The 13,930-nt window shown below is 38.4% G+C and overlaps 1 protein-coding gene across 1 annotated transcript; it reads left to right on the forward strand.

The window, feature by feature from the left end:
- Positions 1-82: 82 nt before the first annotated feature.
- Positions 83-13,526, forward strand: LOC124656217. The gene is made up of 24 exons (XM_047194999.1): positions 83-250; positions 1,660-1,761; positions 3,643-3,728; positions 3,799-4,060; positions 4,235-4,422; positions 5,355-5,867; positions 5,952-6,228; positions 6,581-6,739; positions 6,868-6,948; positions 7,737-7,853; positions 8,244-8,333; positions 8,408-8,503; positions 8,567-8,623; positions 8,707-8,775; positions 8,843-8,923; positions 9,312-9,398; positions 9,494-9,583; positions 9,670-9,750; positions 11,430-11,510; positions 11,620-11,715; positions 11,792-11,854; positions 11,945-11,989; positions 12,078-12,143; positions 13,225-13,526. The coding sequence occupies exons 1-24, from the start codon at positions 83-85 to the stop codon at positions 13,255-13,257; spliced, it is 2,988 nt and encodes a 995-aa protein (XP_047050955.1). The 3' UTR covers positions 13,258-13,526.
- Positions 13,527-13,930: the final 404 nt, after the last annotated feature.

Below are 13,930 nucleotides of genomic sequence, written 5' to 3' on the forward strand. Positions count from 1 at the left end.
GGTCGGCGTCTCTGACGGCGGCCCGGTGGTGACAACAAGTGGGAAGGAGGAGACGGCGAAGTGTTGTAGGCTGTGGCGGCCGATGTCCCAGCGCCGCGGTATCTACGCGGCCTCCAACTGCGGCGCAATCGCCGGCGCCGGTGCCGGTGCTTCAAGCGCCGCTTCCCCTCCCCTTCCGACTTCGTTGGTGAACGGCGATGCCACGCCTCACCGGAACCAACTCCATGACTCGCCGCACCTGGAAAAGGAGGTATGTGGCGGGCTCTAGGGTTTCACCCGGGGAGTGTTTGTTGGATTGAAAGTTGGTGTATTAGGGATGAAATCCTTCGATTCATTGTAGTATTTTGTTTATCTCATCAGTAGGATACTAGTACTAGGATACTCTTGTACTAATATTTTTCCGTTAAAAGAAGGAAATCTGTGGTTCATTACCTATTTACCTGACAGTGACAGTTGGAATGCATCTAATTGGAAACCAGGACTTCGCGATTCAGAAAATTGGTGTTGAATGATTTGAAAGTTGGCATATCTTAATAGTAGAAGATTTCCCCTTTTCTGTGAAATCTAAGTTGTAGCTTGTCAAGTTGGAAGTTGATTTTATTTGAACTTGGAAGCTTTAATTGATTAATTAAATGGTTTTATTTCTGGTGAAAAGGTTGCAGACCGGTAATTTTTCTTTTTCTTTTGATCATCTCCCAGTCCTGCGGTGCAATTGCTGGCGTCGGCGCTTCACATGCCGCCTTCCCTCGTCCTCCCATTTTGCTGATGAAATGCGGTGCCACACCTCGCTCGAAGTACCTCTATGACTTGCCGCACCTGGACAAGGAGGTATGTGGCGGGATCTAGGGTTTCACCTGAGGAGTGTTTGTTGGATTGAAAGTTGATGTATTAGGGATGAAACCCTCCGATTCATTGTAGTATTTTGTTTATCTCAGCGGTAGGATACTCTCATAAGAAGGAAATCTGTGGTTGATTATCTGACAGTAGGAATTCATCTAATTTGAAACCCTTGATTTGGCGATAGAGAAAATTGGTGTTGGATGATTGAAAGTTGGTATTGCATTAATAGAAGTTTTCCCTTTTCTGTGAAATCTAAGTTGTAGCTTGTCAAGTTGGAAGTTGATTTTATATGAACTTGGAAGCTTTAATTGATTAATTAATGGTGGTATTTCTGGTGAAAAGTTTGCACACCAGTTGAAGGGTGGGCATGGCCGCAGTGGTAGAGTATCTCCATTTGCGTCCTGATGGTCCTGGGTTCGAATCGGCCTCCTTGCATAATAAAATGCAAGGGAAAGGCTGCCTAGAAATACCCTTCCCCAGACCCCACAATGTGTGGGAGCTTTCAGCACTGGGTACGCCTTGTTTTTAATCATCTCGCAGTCCTAGCGACTGCAGTCCCACTTCAATCCTGTGTTTCTCACACTGCATACTATGCTTGAAGATAGCATCATCATTTTAAGGCACAGTTTCCTAGATTACACCTCATTACTTAATGCAACAACCATGGCCCCTTGTCGGCATATTTGGATAAGTGCCAGTGGATACTCATTGTTCATTTTCAGTGCTAAGTTGTGCGCGGTGATGTCTTACCACATGCGCGCTGATAAGATTGTGTAACTTGGTGTATGATTTGTATGAAATGTTTTGGAATCTCTGCAGATAGTCTATGGATGGTATGCTGAGGCCTTGGTGAAATCTCTCAACCTCTTGAAAGTCGACTCCCACCCTGAGGTTCAGCAGCAAGTCGACTCCCACCCTGAGGTTCAGCAGCATGTTTGCTTTCTTATTTACCATTTGAATAGGATTTGGGATGTGTATGCTCTTTTAATTATTTTGTGCCAAACATGTAACAGTTTTATGTTAGTTCATGAGTGGCAGTTGCCTTCTGCATGTAGTATAACTCAAATTTCTTATAATAATTTCGTGGACACAACAACAACAACAACAACAACAACAACAACAACATCAAAGCTTTTTTCCCAAGCAAGTTGGGGTAGGCTAGATATGAAACCCAACAGAAATGAAATGAAGCAAAAACAAGAACGTGAAGGAAAATCGCTGATCTCCATGCAGTCCTATCAAGAGCCAAGACTTTAGGTACATCCCAATCTCTCAAGTCTCTTTTTACCGCTTCCACCCAAGTCAACTTTGGTTGTCCCCTACCCCTTCTAGTCTCCTCCATACTCCTTAGAATTGCACTGTTAGTTGGAGCTTCTGGAGGCCTCCGCTGGATATGCCCAAACCACCATAGTCGGTGTTGGAGTAGCTTCTCGTCAATCGGTGCCACCCCTAGCCTATCGTGAATTACCTCGTTCCTAATCCGGTCCCTTCTTGTATGGCCGCACATCCATTGTGGACACATTGGTATATATTCTTACTTGGCCAAAGTAAAAAATGTTAGAAAATCTGATGGTCCATAATTGGTTTCCCTGCCGTAACGTTAATGATATTCAGTAATGTGTTCTTTGGTAATGATATGGAAAAAATATTGTCACCTGGCAGACATTAGGAGCTATCCTTGTTGCCTTTTTTGATACCAATATACCACCTACAATCAGGATAAGGCCTGTTAGGCAAGTAATATTTGATTTTTTAGGAACATTGGTTGGTTCTCCAACTTCCAAGCTGTATGCCTGCTAGTAAAGGTTTGGCAATAGATCAATAGAGGGTAAGCAATGGAAATTCTAGTCTTCTATTCTATTATCTAATCCCTTCCCCAACCAGCCGACTCCACCCGGCCATCCTCCTGGTGGTGTTTTACCCCTGTCGTGTACCCAGGTACACAACAAATATCAATCAAGATGGCAAGAGGCTCACACACCCATTTATACTACAAACTCCAGTCTAGTTTATCTTAGTTCAATGATCGTTATGTTAATATGTTATGCCATTCATTATGTGGTACCCTTTTCTGGTAGTGTATGGTATATTCGTATGACCTTTTCTGACGACAGTTAGCGCTCACTTAACCGAAACGTTAATGCTATTCAGCAATGTGATCCTTTTTGGTAATGATCTGGAGAAAAAAAACCAAGAGAGCAAGAGGCTCAATTTGCTTGGGCAGCAGTTTATACTAAGAATGCCCCATCTGAGTTGAATGATGGTCAGTGTTCACTTGACCAAATTGCCTCCCTGTATAAACATTAGTGCTATTTAGCAATGTGATTCTTCTTTGGTAATGATCTGGAGAAAACAATTAATCAAGAGGCCAAGAGGCTCCATTTGCTCGCGCACCCAGTGTGTACTAAGAATTTCCCATCTAGTTTATCCGAGTTGAATGATGGTTATGTTAATATGTTATTCCATTCATTAGGCGTTACCTTTTTCTGGTAGTGTATGGTACATGCTTATAACCTTCGCTGACAACATTTAGTGCTCACTTGACCTAACTGTGTCACAATGCAAATTTAAAGCAGTATACTTCAGTATCTTGGAAATTTTATTCATTTATACTTGCCACATTTAACTGCATGTACACGTGATTTAGGGATCTAAATATCGAGACTTACAAAGGGAGCATAATTGTGAGCCTACAGTGCAATTTTCTCCTGACCATGCTCAGATCAGGATCTTTGTTTTCTTTGTCATACATCCATATCCATATCTGTATTCCATCTTGAAAATGTTGCCTTTGTTGTGCAGGATAGTACTGGAGCAAATGGCCCTCCCCTCCTTGAATACCATATTATTCTCTCTCGACTTTTCACATCTGCAGTGTCTGTTCCAAGGTAGTCAACAATGATATCATTTGATTGACTGCTTTGTTTCAAGTTTGCTTACTTTTATGTTCTCTCACAGGATGCAGAAATATCCAGAAGTTCTTTGCTATATACTTGATTGTTTGTCGAACATATGGACTCAATCAGAATGGAAGGCCAACTTGATCAATGCGTTCTGCGATTGTCGGTTCAGAACATCTGTCCTTAATGTCTTTGTATTCTTTGAGAAAGAGCTTGAATTGTGTCTAAAGGGAAACTCTAGTGAAATAGACCAAGAAAGCAGTATAAGTTATGCAACTTTGACTAACTTGTTGCGGTTGATACTGCCCACTCTCTTAACGGTAAGAGACTATCTACACGTATCACTTTTGGTCAGCTGTGGTTGTGTTAATTCTTTTTTGAGAAAACACAATGACATTGCGTTTCTTTTCATTGCAAAGAAGTTGTTACAGAGTCACACCTCCAAGGAGGGCGAATTACAGTTCGGCTGTGTTAATTCTAGTTTTATGTTTCAGCTGCTTCAGTATATGCAAGCTCTCTGGACAAAAGCAGTCGCTTCTAATATACCGGATGTACTCGAAGGTGCTAAAAGTATGGTGTTCTCCGAAGGGCCAGGGGAGACTCTAAAAGTGCAAAACATAGACAAGGAAGAACAGGAACAGAATGCAATAAGAAATTGGTTAGAAACAACTCGCCAAATTGGGTATGTTTGTGACCCTGCCATTTTTCTTTGGATTACTGGATATCGTATGTGAATAATGCAACAATGAAACTTCATCAATCAACCAATATTCTAGAATACTCATACGATTTTATTCGTATTCTGTTTGCTACATTACATATTTATTCTTTATTTAGAGCATATCTATTGGAAATCACGTTTTGCATGGAAATTCGAAACCTTCAATGTGGACCATTAGATGCAAAGTGGTTGGTCTAGAGGTCATACTTCTCTCCCACCCCACTCAAAGATGCTGCATAGATACTCTTACATTTCACAAAATTTACCAGAATTACCATCAAAAGTGGGTAATTTTGCTGCATTCCCTCTCTCCATTTTGCACACAGTAGTTTCCATTTGGGGTTTCATGTTCTCACTCAAGATGTAGTTTCCACTTGATATGCAGAAGTGGATAATCCCACTGCATCCCCTCTCCCATTTTAAAAACAGTAGTTTCCGTTTGGGTTTTCATGTTTTCACTCAAGATGTAGCTTCTTTAATCAGCTAATTGGCTCCAAAAACAATATCATCAGTGTTATTATTCTGGGAGTGCGTTAGTGAAATCACCTCAATGTTAAAACTATAATATAACTACACAACGTAGAGTAAGTTTGCTAGCAGTTCTACTGTTTATACATGTCATTCATTTATCAATATCATTAAAAGTGAAGCATGCAAGTTGCAACACTTGTTTTGAAATGTAATGGGAATTGGTCGTTAAGCGGTTGCTGGTTTACAGCCATAGATTTTTTTTTTTAAGTTTGGTTCCAAGTTTTTAGGGGTTGGGGGGGTGGGGGGCTTTCTACAGAGTTCACACACTAATGAGGCATTTTCGTTTCTATGTTATGTCTGATCACTTTCATTTTATATTATTGTATGTATGTATAAATATTTTGACAAATCACATGCTGTAGGTACAATGTGATTGGCATGTGTGCACAACTTGAGGGAGTGTTTGATCTATTTTTAGATAGTTCAGCTGTATGTGGCAGCCTGATGAAAGATATAAGTTCGATGGGATTTCATCATCTGACTTTACTCATCCAGTCTACCATTATTCCACTGGTGAAAAATTGTCCTAAAGAATGTTGGGAAGAATGGGTTGTTGAGCTTCTGTATCCGGTGTTTGACTATTTCCATAACACACTTTATGAGTCATGGTGTGATTTTTTGCATGAGGGTTTAGTGCAAGTCCCTGATACCATTGTTTATGTTTCTGCATCGGAAGACAAGGCCGATGGCAAAACGGTTGGGGGCCTCCCCCACTGTTCCCAGTCAAAAAAAAATATAGAGAAGGATGTTCTTGTCCAGTTGACCCATGCAGCGTCGGATTTGCTTGCTGTAATAGCATCCCCAGAATTAAATGGTGGGCTAGGCCTTACTACATGTACACAGTTGGATTATATTTGTTCAAGCTCCCTGGTTGGGTAATACTATTCAACTTAACTTTTTTCTATTAATGTTAACTTTTTGTGCATTGGGTTAAGTTAAATATGTCATTTCACCTGTAGGTATGTCCTACATCATGATGGCCTTAGACTTCTGGTCTTAAGTTTAATCTATTACATATTTGGAGCATGGAAGGATGACAAAGCAATAATTACATCAGTGCCATTTTGTTGTCGAATTGTACAAATTGCTAAAGCTACACGTCGTGAGGAACTAATATCTTTCGTTAAAGATGATATGATTTCTCATGTCATTCGGGGTTTAACTCTTGAGTCAAGTTTGAACAGTACTATACTTACTGATCTTTGTCGAGACGCATATAAGTGTGTTCAAAATCAGGTAATTCATCAGAACAACTTAAGTTTTTATTTACGTTTTAGATACCTTCTTTTCTGATTCAATAATGTAATCTTCCTTCTGTTAGGATAACACTATTTCTGGATTTGTCGATGGATGGGAACTATAGTATTTCCCTCCATTCCAAATTAATTTACGCATTTTTTTTTCCAAAATAAGCAAACCTACACACTGAAACATGTCTTGTTACATGCGTATCTAGACCAAATCTGACCAAAGCCGTGTCAACTAATTTGGAATGGAGGGAGTAGAACATTAAAAAAGTATTGAAACTTTAGGATTTATTGGGAAAGGAAAATACAGTAGAACACTGAAAAGATCTTCTAAATTTCAGGATTTAGTGTGCGGAGGAAAATACAATGGAAGCAGTGAAGAAAGCACTGAAGAAACCGCTGAAGAAATCTTTCAAAGTTGGTTGTCCAGGCAAATATTTGATGTCCGTTGTAGAAACACACCATTTGGTGATCAGGATGAATTTGTGCCAACATGGGGGGTATATTTTCTATCCCCTCTTTTGATATTGCTAATTTACCCTTGCCACTCACTTTATATTAATTTGCTATGTACTTTACGTGGTATGAAATGTTTTCTAACAGCATGCCTTATTTGTTCTTGCATCAGGATGAAGACGAATTTAGGGCTTATATTCCAGCTTATATCGACATGTTGCATCAAGTGGATGAAATGGATGACTGCTTGAAGGTAAATTATTTATTGAATCAGTAATTCACCCTTAAGTTTCAATTCTTTCAATGAACAACTGCTCAAACGAGTTTTGGTCATAGGATGGTTGTACTTGTGGGATTGGGGTGGAGAAATTGTGGTTGTTGCTTGTCAATGTTTCTTCTTCAAGAAAACACAAAAGCTTGCATCTTGGTTTATTGATAGATTTTCCTGTGGCAGCAGCAGGGTCAGCCCTGCGGAGCTTCTTTTTTGATCATCTTAATCAGCCTACTGATATCTTGCCATCTCTGTCAAAGATGGCATGGTTGCGATTTTTCCAGATGCACATGTTTCAGGCTTGGTACTACAAGTCTTACCTTGTATCAATAAGACTTGAATGTGTCTTATGTTTTGGTTAGAGAAGTTTTTAATTTAGTTAGGAGCATCTGGTTCGTCATATTTTTTAGCAGAGTTCTTTAAATTATTTTGAGCAGAAGCAAGCTTGTATAGAAGAACTACAAATCTTACCTTGTATCAATGAGACTTGCATGTGTTTAATGTTTTAGTTAGAGAAGTTTTTGATTTAGTTAGGAGCATCTGGTTCGTCATATTCAGTACCTACATACTGCAAAAGCAAGCTAAGAGAATATTTTGCCTTCCTTAGGATCAGAAAATGAGAGGTTATTGTCTTTTAGTAAAACTGAGATCATCTCTTGAGTAGGAAACTTTCAGGTTAATTGATTATGTTTGAAGCTGTTTATTATTCCTTACTTTATGCTATTTGATTCACACAAAAAGTGTTTAAATGATTGACTGTTTATTTACAGTGGGGTTATTGTTCTCCGAGGGCTTTCTTTAAGAAATTAAAGCCCGACTTTGCATCGAGATATGATATTGATAGCGAATTTCATGATTATGACTCGACCATGTCAGTAATATTCTCGGTAAGTGTATTGGTATGCTACCTATGTTACTTTTAGCATGTACCTAACAACACCACTTTTTACACTGTCAGCATTATAGGACAATGAGATGGGCCACAATGCTGTGTGGGCACCATGATTTCAATTGGTGCATTTTTGGATTATAGTTTTGAGAAGTATTGTACAACAAAAACTAAGAGATCTAATTGATTTTGGTATGCAGTTTGTATTAAAATACATTAAACCTACAGTTCAAATATACTTAAAAAGATAAACAAGTAAAACATATATTGTATCATTTTAGTGTGGTGTATGGGGCATGCGGAAATCTACCCTCAGAAGTAAATACAGTTTTTCGCATATATCAATCAATATATTGTCTAATTGGTATTTATTTTGTTGGTTCTGAAGCGCAAAATTTCTGTAAAGCATTGGCAGAGTCAGAATGATCAAATGTACAAGTTCTTTTGTGAACTCATTAGTTTGAAACCTTATATTCAGGTATTTATTCTATCTCTTGTGTTTAGAGTGGATTAAAAATGTCTCAATACTCACAATATGTGGAGAACTTGCAGCAGCATTCTAGTTATGATAAGAGTGTGCTGAAACTTGTGAAAAATTTGGAGGTGTGTCCTGGTCTTGTTGAATTTCTTAGGGTATCTGCACTTGAGGTGAGTAATTTCATACTAACACGCATATTATTGAGGATTACTCTAATCACTCACCTTTCTCAGAAATTCTGTGCAATATTATCTTTGTGGGAGCCCCAGTTCCATCCTATGATACGTGAGGTGGGTAACATGCAGAAACTTTTGGTGTGAACTTATCTATGCTTTCCACAGTTTCTCAAATGAAATTGTAAATCATTATGTAGGGTCACAGGGAAGTGCTCAGAGAAATATTTCTTCACTTGACTCGTGTAGAAACATTAACTTTTCTGCAGGTATGTTTCTCTTCTTGTCTTCACACGCGAAATATTTAACAATAACGTATGTTGTTCCTATTTTCAGCCATTGCAACCAGATTTAAGTGATTTTCCGGTGCATCTGCGACCTTACGCAATGAATTATATTGAAGATGAAAATAAAAAGGTATGCACAATCAGTTATGATTCTAATACCTAAAGAGAATTACTGTTAAAACATGATTATTATCGGTCTATTTTATATGCTAAGTGAATTATTTTGCACCTTTCTTGATAATTACACGAGCAAAATCATCCTGCATTTAGTGTAGTATCTAATATGCAAATTTTCTGTGTATGGAGTGACTTCGTGAACAGCTTTGCTTGAGATGGTTAAGGTAGAGCCTGCTGAAATTAACCTATTAGTGCACGACATTTTGCCTAAAAAGACATGAAGTAGTGGAAGATTTTCCTAAATGCATAATTTTTCTGAAAGAAAGTACTAATATATGATTTTCCTTGATGTTTCACTTCGGATACATCTCTTTACGCCATGAAATTGATCATCTTTCCAGTATCATATGGCAAAAGAACAAGCAAGATTGCATGAAAAGTTCGATGAACTTGTGGCTTCATCTGCATTAGATCATTACATCTGCAAGGTTAGTTCTTCAATGGTAGGAACAATGCCATATGTTTATGTGTTTCTGCAAATATACTGCCTCTGCCTCATTAACTTGTCATTTGAGGTTAGCAGGATGATGCACTAGAGGCTGTTCTTAATGATGATCGTGTACACAGTCAGTTCTCAGTTCTGGATCATGATCTCATTAAGTTGTCTATTAAGGTGCTAATTTTACTAATATATTTCCTTTATTTATGAATTATATTTTCATGGAAATGTACCCATTACAATTTTCTACCTTTCTATAGCGAAGAGCCAAACTTCTGGGTAGGAAGGAACAATTATGTTCATATTCCAAACATTTGAGACATGTTGTTGGCAGTGATCAGGTGTGCGTTCTATTTCTTCTGCTTGTCCTTGATTTTGGTAGTTCATGAAGTAAAAAGTTACATAACCATAGGAAACTCTTATGTATTGCTATATCACTATATGGATTGGAGTAATTTATTTATATATGCAGTTCCTAGTTCAAGACATGCGTATGCTCCAACAATTGGCTTTCAAAACATAGCAATTTATTCAATTAGCATGACAAGTCGGCAATATTTCTCTCTCTCTTTCTACTATCCAACTAATGTAGTGCACCATGTATATTTGTTCATCCATATTTGGGGACGATATGGCAAATGACATTTGATACGCCAGTTGAACAAAAATAGTATGCTATATTACTCTGGACATACTCCAGTACTGCATGTGTTTCACTATATCTATCCATTTCTCCTAGGAGGCACAAAATTGATTTAGTCCCTCTGTTTTGAAATGCAAGTGTCCACACATTCTAAGATTCCAAGTTTGACAAACAGTTAGATCAGTTAACTGTTGGTTATGTGACCCAAAAGTGAATGGATCTATGTTCAAAAGAATCATTACTTTAGACCTGAGCTTGATTTTCCTCAGAAGATATTGTTGCATTTAACGCACTTGACATTTTTTACTTCTAATGAGCCAAATCATCTAGTAGGCCGCTGCGTATACAACACATTCTCCTTCGCAACCCAATTTCTCCGAACCTCATCATAAGGGCTTCCTGATCTTGTACTTCTGATTATCTAATCATTCTTCTGGAAGAATATATGCTATTTACCAGCTATGCAAGAGTTGGTAATATCTGCATTGGTCTTACGACCTGTGCAAATTCTATAAACCCAGGTTACTGACATTTAAGCTGTATATGAAATTCTTAATATCTTGTAGGACTTGACATGAAACTTTTCTTTGGAAATATCCTAGAGTGAAAAGTGGTACATTGCAAATTTTACTACGGCTCTGTCTTTCGCCAAGATGAAATGTACTACCTCTGTTCTGAAATGTAAGCCTTTTTAGAAAGTTATTAGCTTTCTAAGAAGGCTTACATTTCGGAACGGAGGTAATACATGCCAACTTGGAAAAATAGTGTCATTGGCAAATGATATCTTGTTTTAGTTAGTGCCCCCATGGTCACTGAAGCAGCGTGCAGCGACTCTGGCATGAGTTTCTTTTTCACTTCTCTCTTGATTGCTTACCTTTTGGTTTACTTCTGTAGTGATTTTGAACTCTGATCTAGATTGCTTAGTTTGGATAACGGTTCAGAGGGGGCTGGCATGTATCCCGTTACTGTGTGCACGGATGGAGAGGTTTTTTCGTAGCATGAAATCAATATAGTACTTTGTTTTATTGTTAATACAAACTAGTAAATGTTGTCTTAAAGCATTTTCTTGTAAGATGTGGCTCGATGTTAAAGTAGTTCACAATTCAATCTAATGGACTTCAAAAAAATTTGTAAATTTGATAATATGTTTGCTGAATTCTTGATTAGATTAGACTAAGTGCAGTGCAAGGACCTAGAGGGAAATTTATTAAATTTTTTCTACTTGTTTGTAAGCAGCCCCAAAAGTTATCTATTTGTCCTCTAATATTTGACATTTGAAAAACTTGTTCAATCCGACCTATATTGGTCTGTGAAGCTGCAAGTATGCATTTACGTGCTTTTTGTTAACCATTTGATTGAAAATTCTTTATCTTTTAGCTGAATATTGGACTTCAAAGTTTGATGAGTGAGTTGGAGGCCAAAGACTTTTTCAACATCACTGATGATTCTATCGATTGGGTACTTTACTCATCATAAGCGCTTTATATTGCTCGGTATTTTACGTACAATCAACAGATTCTTGACCTAATGTTGTAATGTTTCGATTGTTGCATGCTTATTTTTGTAGGATAAGAAATGTTTTTCAGAACTTGTGGACAAATTCAACATGCAAGTTTTTGCTAGGCTCCATCTTCCAGATTATGATGTTATTCGTGGAATTATGGTCTGATCTTTTTCGCCAACACGTTTTGTGCTGCAAATGATTTGTGAAACTTAACTAAATATTCGATAAATGTCAGGATTATCGGGCAATGTCAGCTATGAAGGATGCCTCATGTTCATGGGACCATGTTTTTGAAAAGGTAGGACATTAATCTCGTGGTTATTATTGTTTCTTTTAGATTGGCTCTTTTAATGATCTTCCATTTTATTTCGCTTATGGTCTGTATCAGGTTGTTGGCGCACCATATCGTAGGTGGATACAAAACATTCCTATGGTACTGAACTGTGCCTTTTCTTTCACAATTTAATTGCTGCATTGCTGCTCATGTACAAGCGTAATTGATCTCTTATATAATTGATCAGTTTTGGATGGACACAAGATACTATGAGCACCAGTACTATGACATCATTCAACAACCATTGAAAAAGGTTAGGTACTTACTGCAGATATGCTACCTCGGTACTAATTTCCTAATTGTTCATAAATGCTGCATATGAATATTTCTACTAGTTACCAGATGTAGATAAAGTTTGTAATACAATTTAGCAGTTAGCAACAAATGGTATTTTAGTATCCCATGACATCATCGGCCTTTACAGCAATTTTGTTTTGTTGCGTACCTCGATACATACAAATTTTCATTTTGCGTGTACCTCTTAAAGTTTCATGGGCAACTCCTTTTGATCATAATTTAAGAAAGTCAGTTTTTTATTTACCTCAACTCAGTATTTATTTATAGGGTAGTCTAACAGCTCAGTCCCTCGAAGAACAAAGAACTGGCGTGGTATTTGACCTGCGCTCAACTTAGTAACTACAGGGAACTAGAATTTGATCGGTTGCTTGGTCAAAGCATGAAAGGCTGCCTCCTTGCAAATGATATTTGCTCTACAGAATCTAAATTGAATCTGATCAATACTTTTCCTAATGTAACTCATAATACACTCCATTTAATCAGGCATCACCCAGATTGGATTAGGTATTGACTCGTCTGCAGCGTAGGTTGCGTGGCTCTCTAGCTGGGTTTGGGCCTATCCTGATGCTTATGGTGGACAACTGGACATCTTATATTACGTTGACCATTGCTGATGCTTATTAGAGGCACAATGACACATATGGCAGATGTGCAAGTGCTTGATAGGTGACGTCTCAGTGAGGTTAGATGTCAATGACTGTCCAGATCAGCAAAATATGAGCGCAATGGCAGCTGGACCGAGAAGCAGTGAAGTGCCGAGAATATGGCATTAGGATTGAGTAAGTGAGGATGGTACACCCTGCATAGTAGTGATGCACAACCAGTATTTTTTTTAATGTTCTTAATAAGCACTAACGGTTCTAGTAATCAAACTTCTTAAGACTCTAAATTTAAGTATTCTTGAAATTGTTGCACATGCAATTTATGCCTTTGTCGTTGGTCTCTGCTTGTCTCTCTGTTGCAACACTTGCAAATATAGGATGAAGGTATAATGATCCAGATGTATTCTGACATTACTTACCCACTTTTGTTAACAGATATGGACAAAAAGATTCTCAACTGGAGCATAGGTGCAAGTTGCGTGACCACCCGTGCCATTTACTCTACGGAATACTTGCCACTGAACCCCCAGCTTGAGTGATGGTTTCATCTGATGTAGTAGTGAGTTGAGTTGGAACAATTGTGTTTACTCTTTTTTTTGAGATGGAACACTGACATTCCATTAACCTTGGTCGGCCGAATTGCTGTACATGGCCCTAGTTACATCCATAGGTAAAGCATCTAAGCACACACGGTGTAAACCTATTGGTTCAGGTGCACCCATTGCCGCCAGCAGATGAGCTGGCCTATTATGATCACGCTTTTCATAAACAATCCGAGCCTCAATAAAGTTCATGCGCATACGAACTTGAAGTTCTTTGAAAAGGGCTCCCAGTGGCGCTGCATTATAATCTGTTGATATGATTGCATTTTGCAAGACTTGGGTGAAAAGTTCTGCAATCAGCATGGACTGGAGGAGAGCTTCAGATTCTGTGGCAATGGCCTTACCTGCATTTGCGATAGCTCCTGCGCCGGTGAAAACAAATTTCTTTTCATGATCCTGAGCAAGGCAACCCCATCCACCCCTGTTGGGGGGATGACCCCCGGTATGCCAAAGGCATGCCAAACCGGATGGTTTGAGCCATCAAGATACCGGTTTAATGTTCATACCGAAACCTAAGGATAAGAGTTTAGCTAAGTGGA

The sequence above is a fragment of the Lolium rigidum genome, chromosome 5 (genome assembly GCF_022539505.1).
Source record: "Lolium rigidum isolate FL_2022 chromosome 5, APGP_CSIRO_Lrig_0.1, whole genome shotgun sequence".
Classification (NCBI taxonomy): domain Eukaryota; kingdom Viridiplantae; phylum Streptophyta; class Magnoliopsida; order Poales; family Poaceae; genus Lolium; species Lolium rigidum.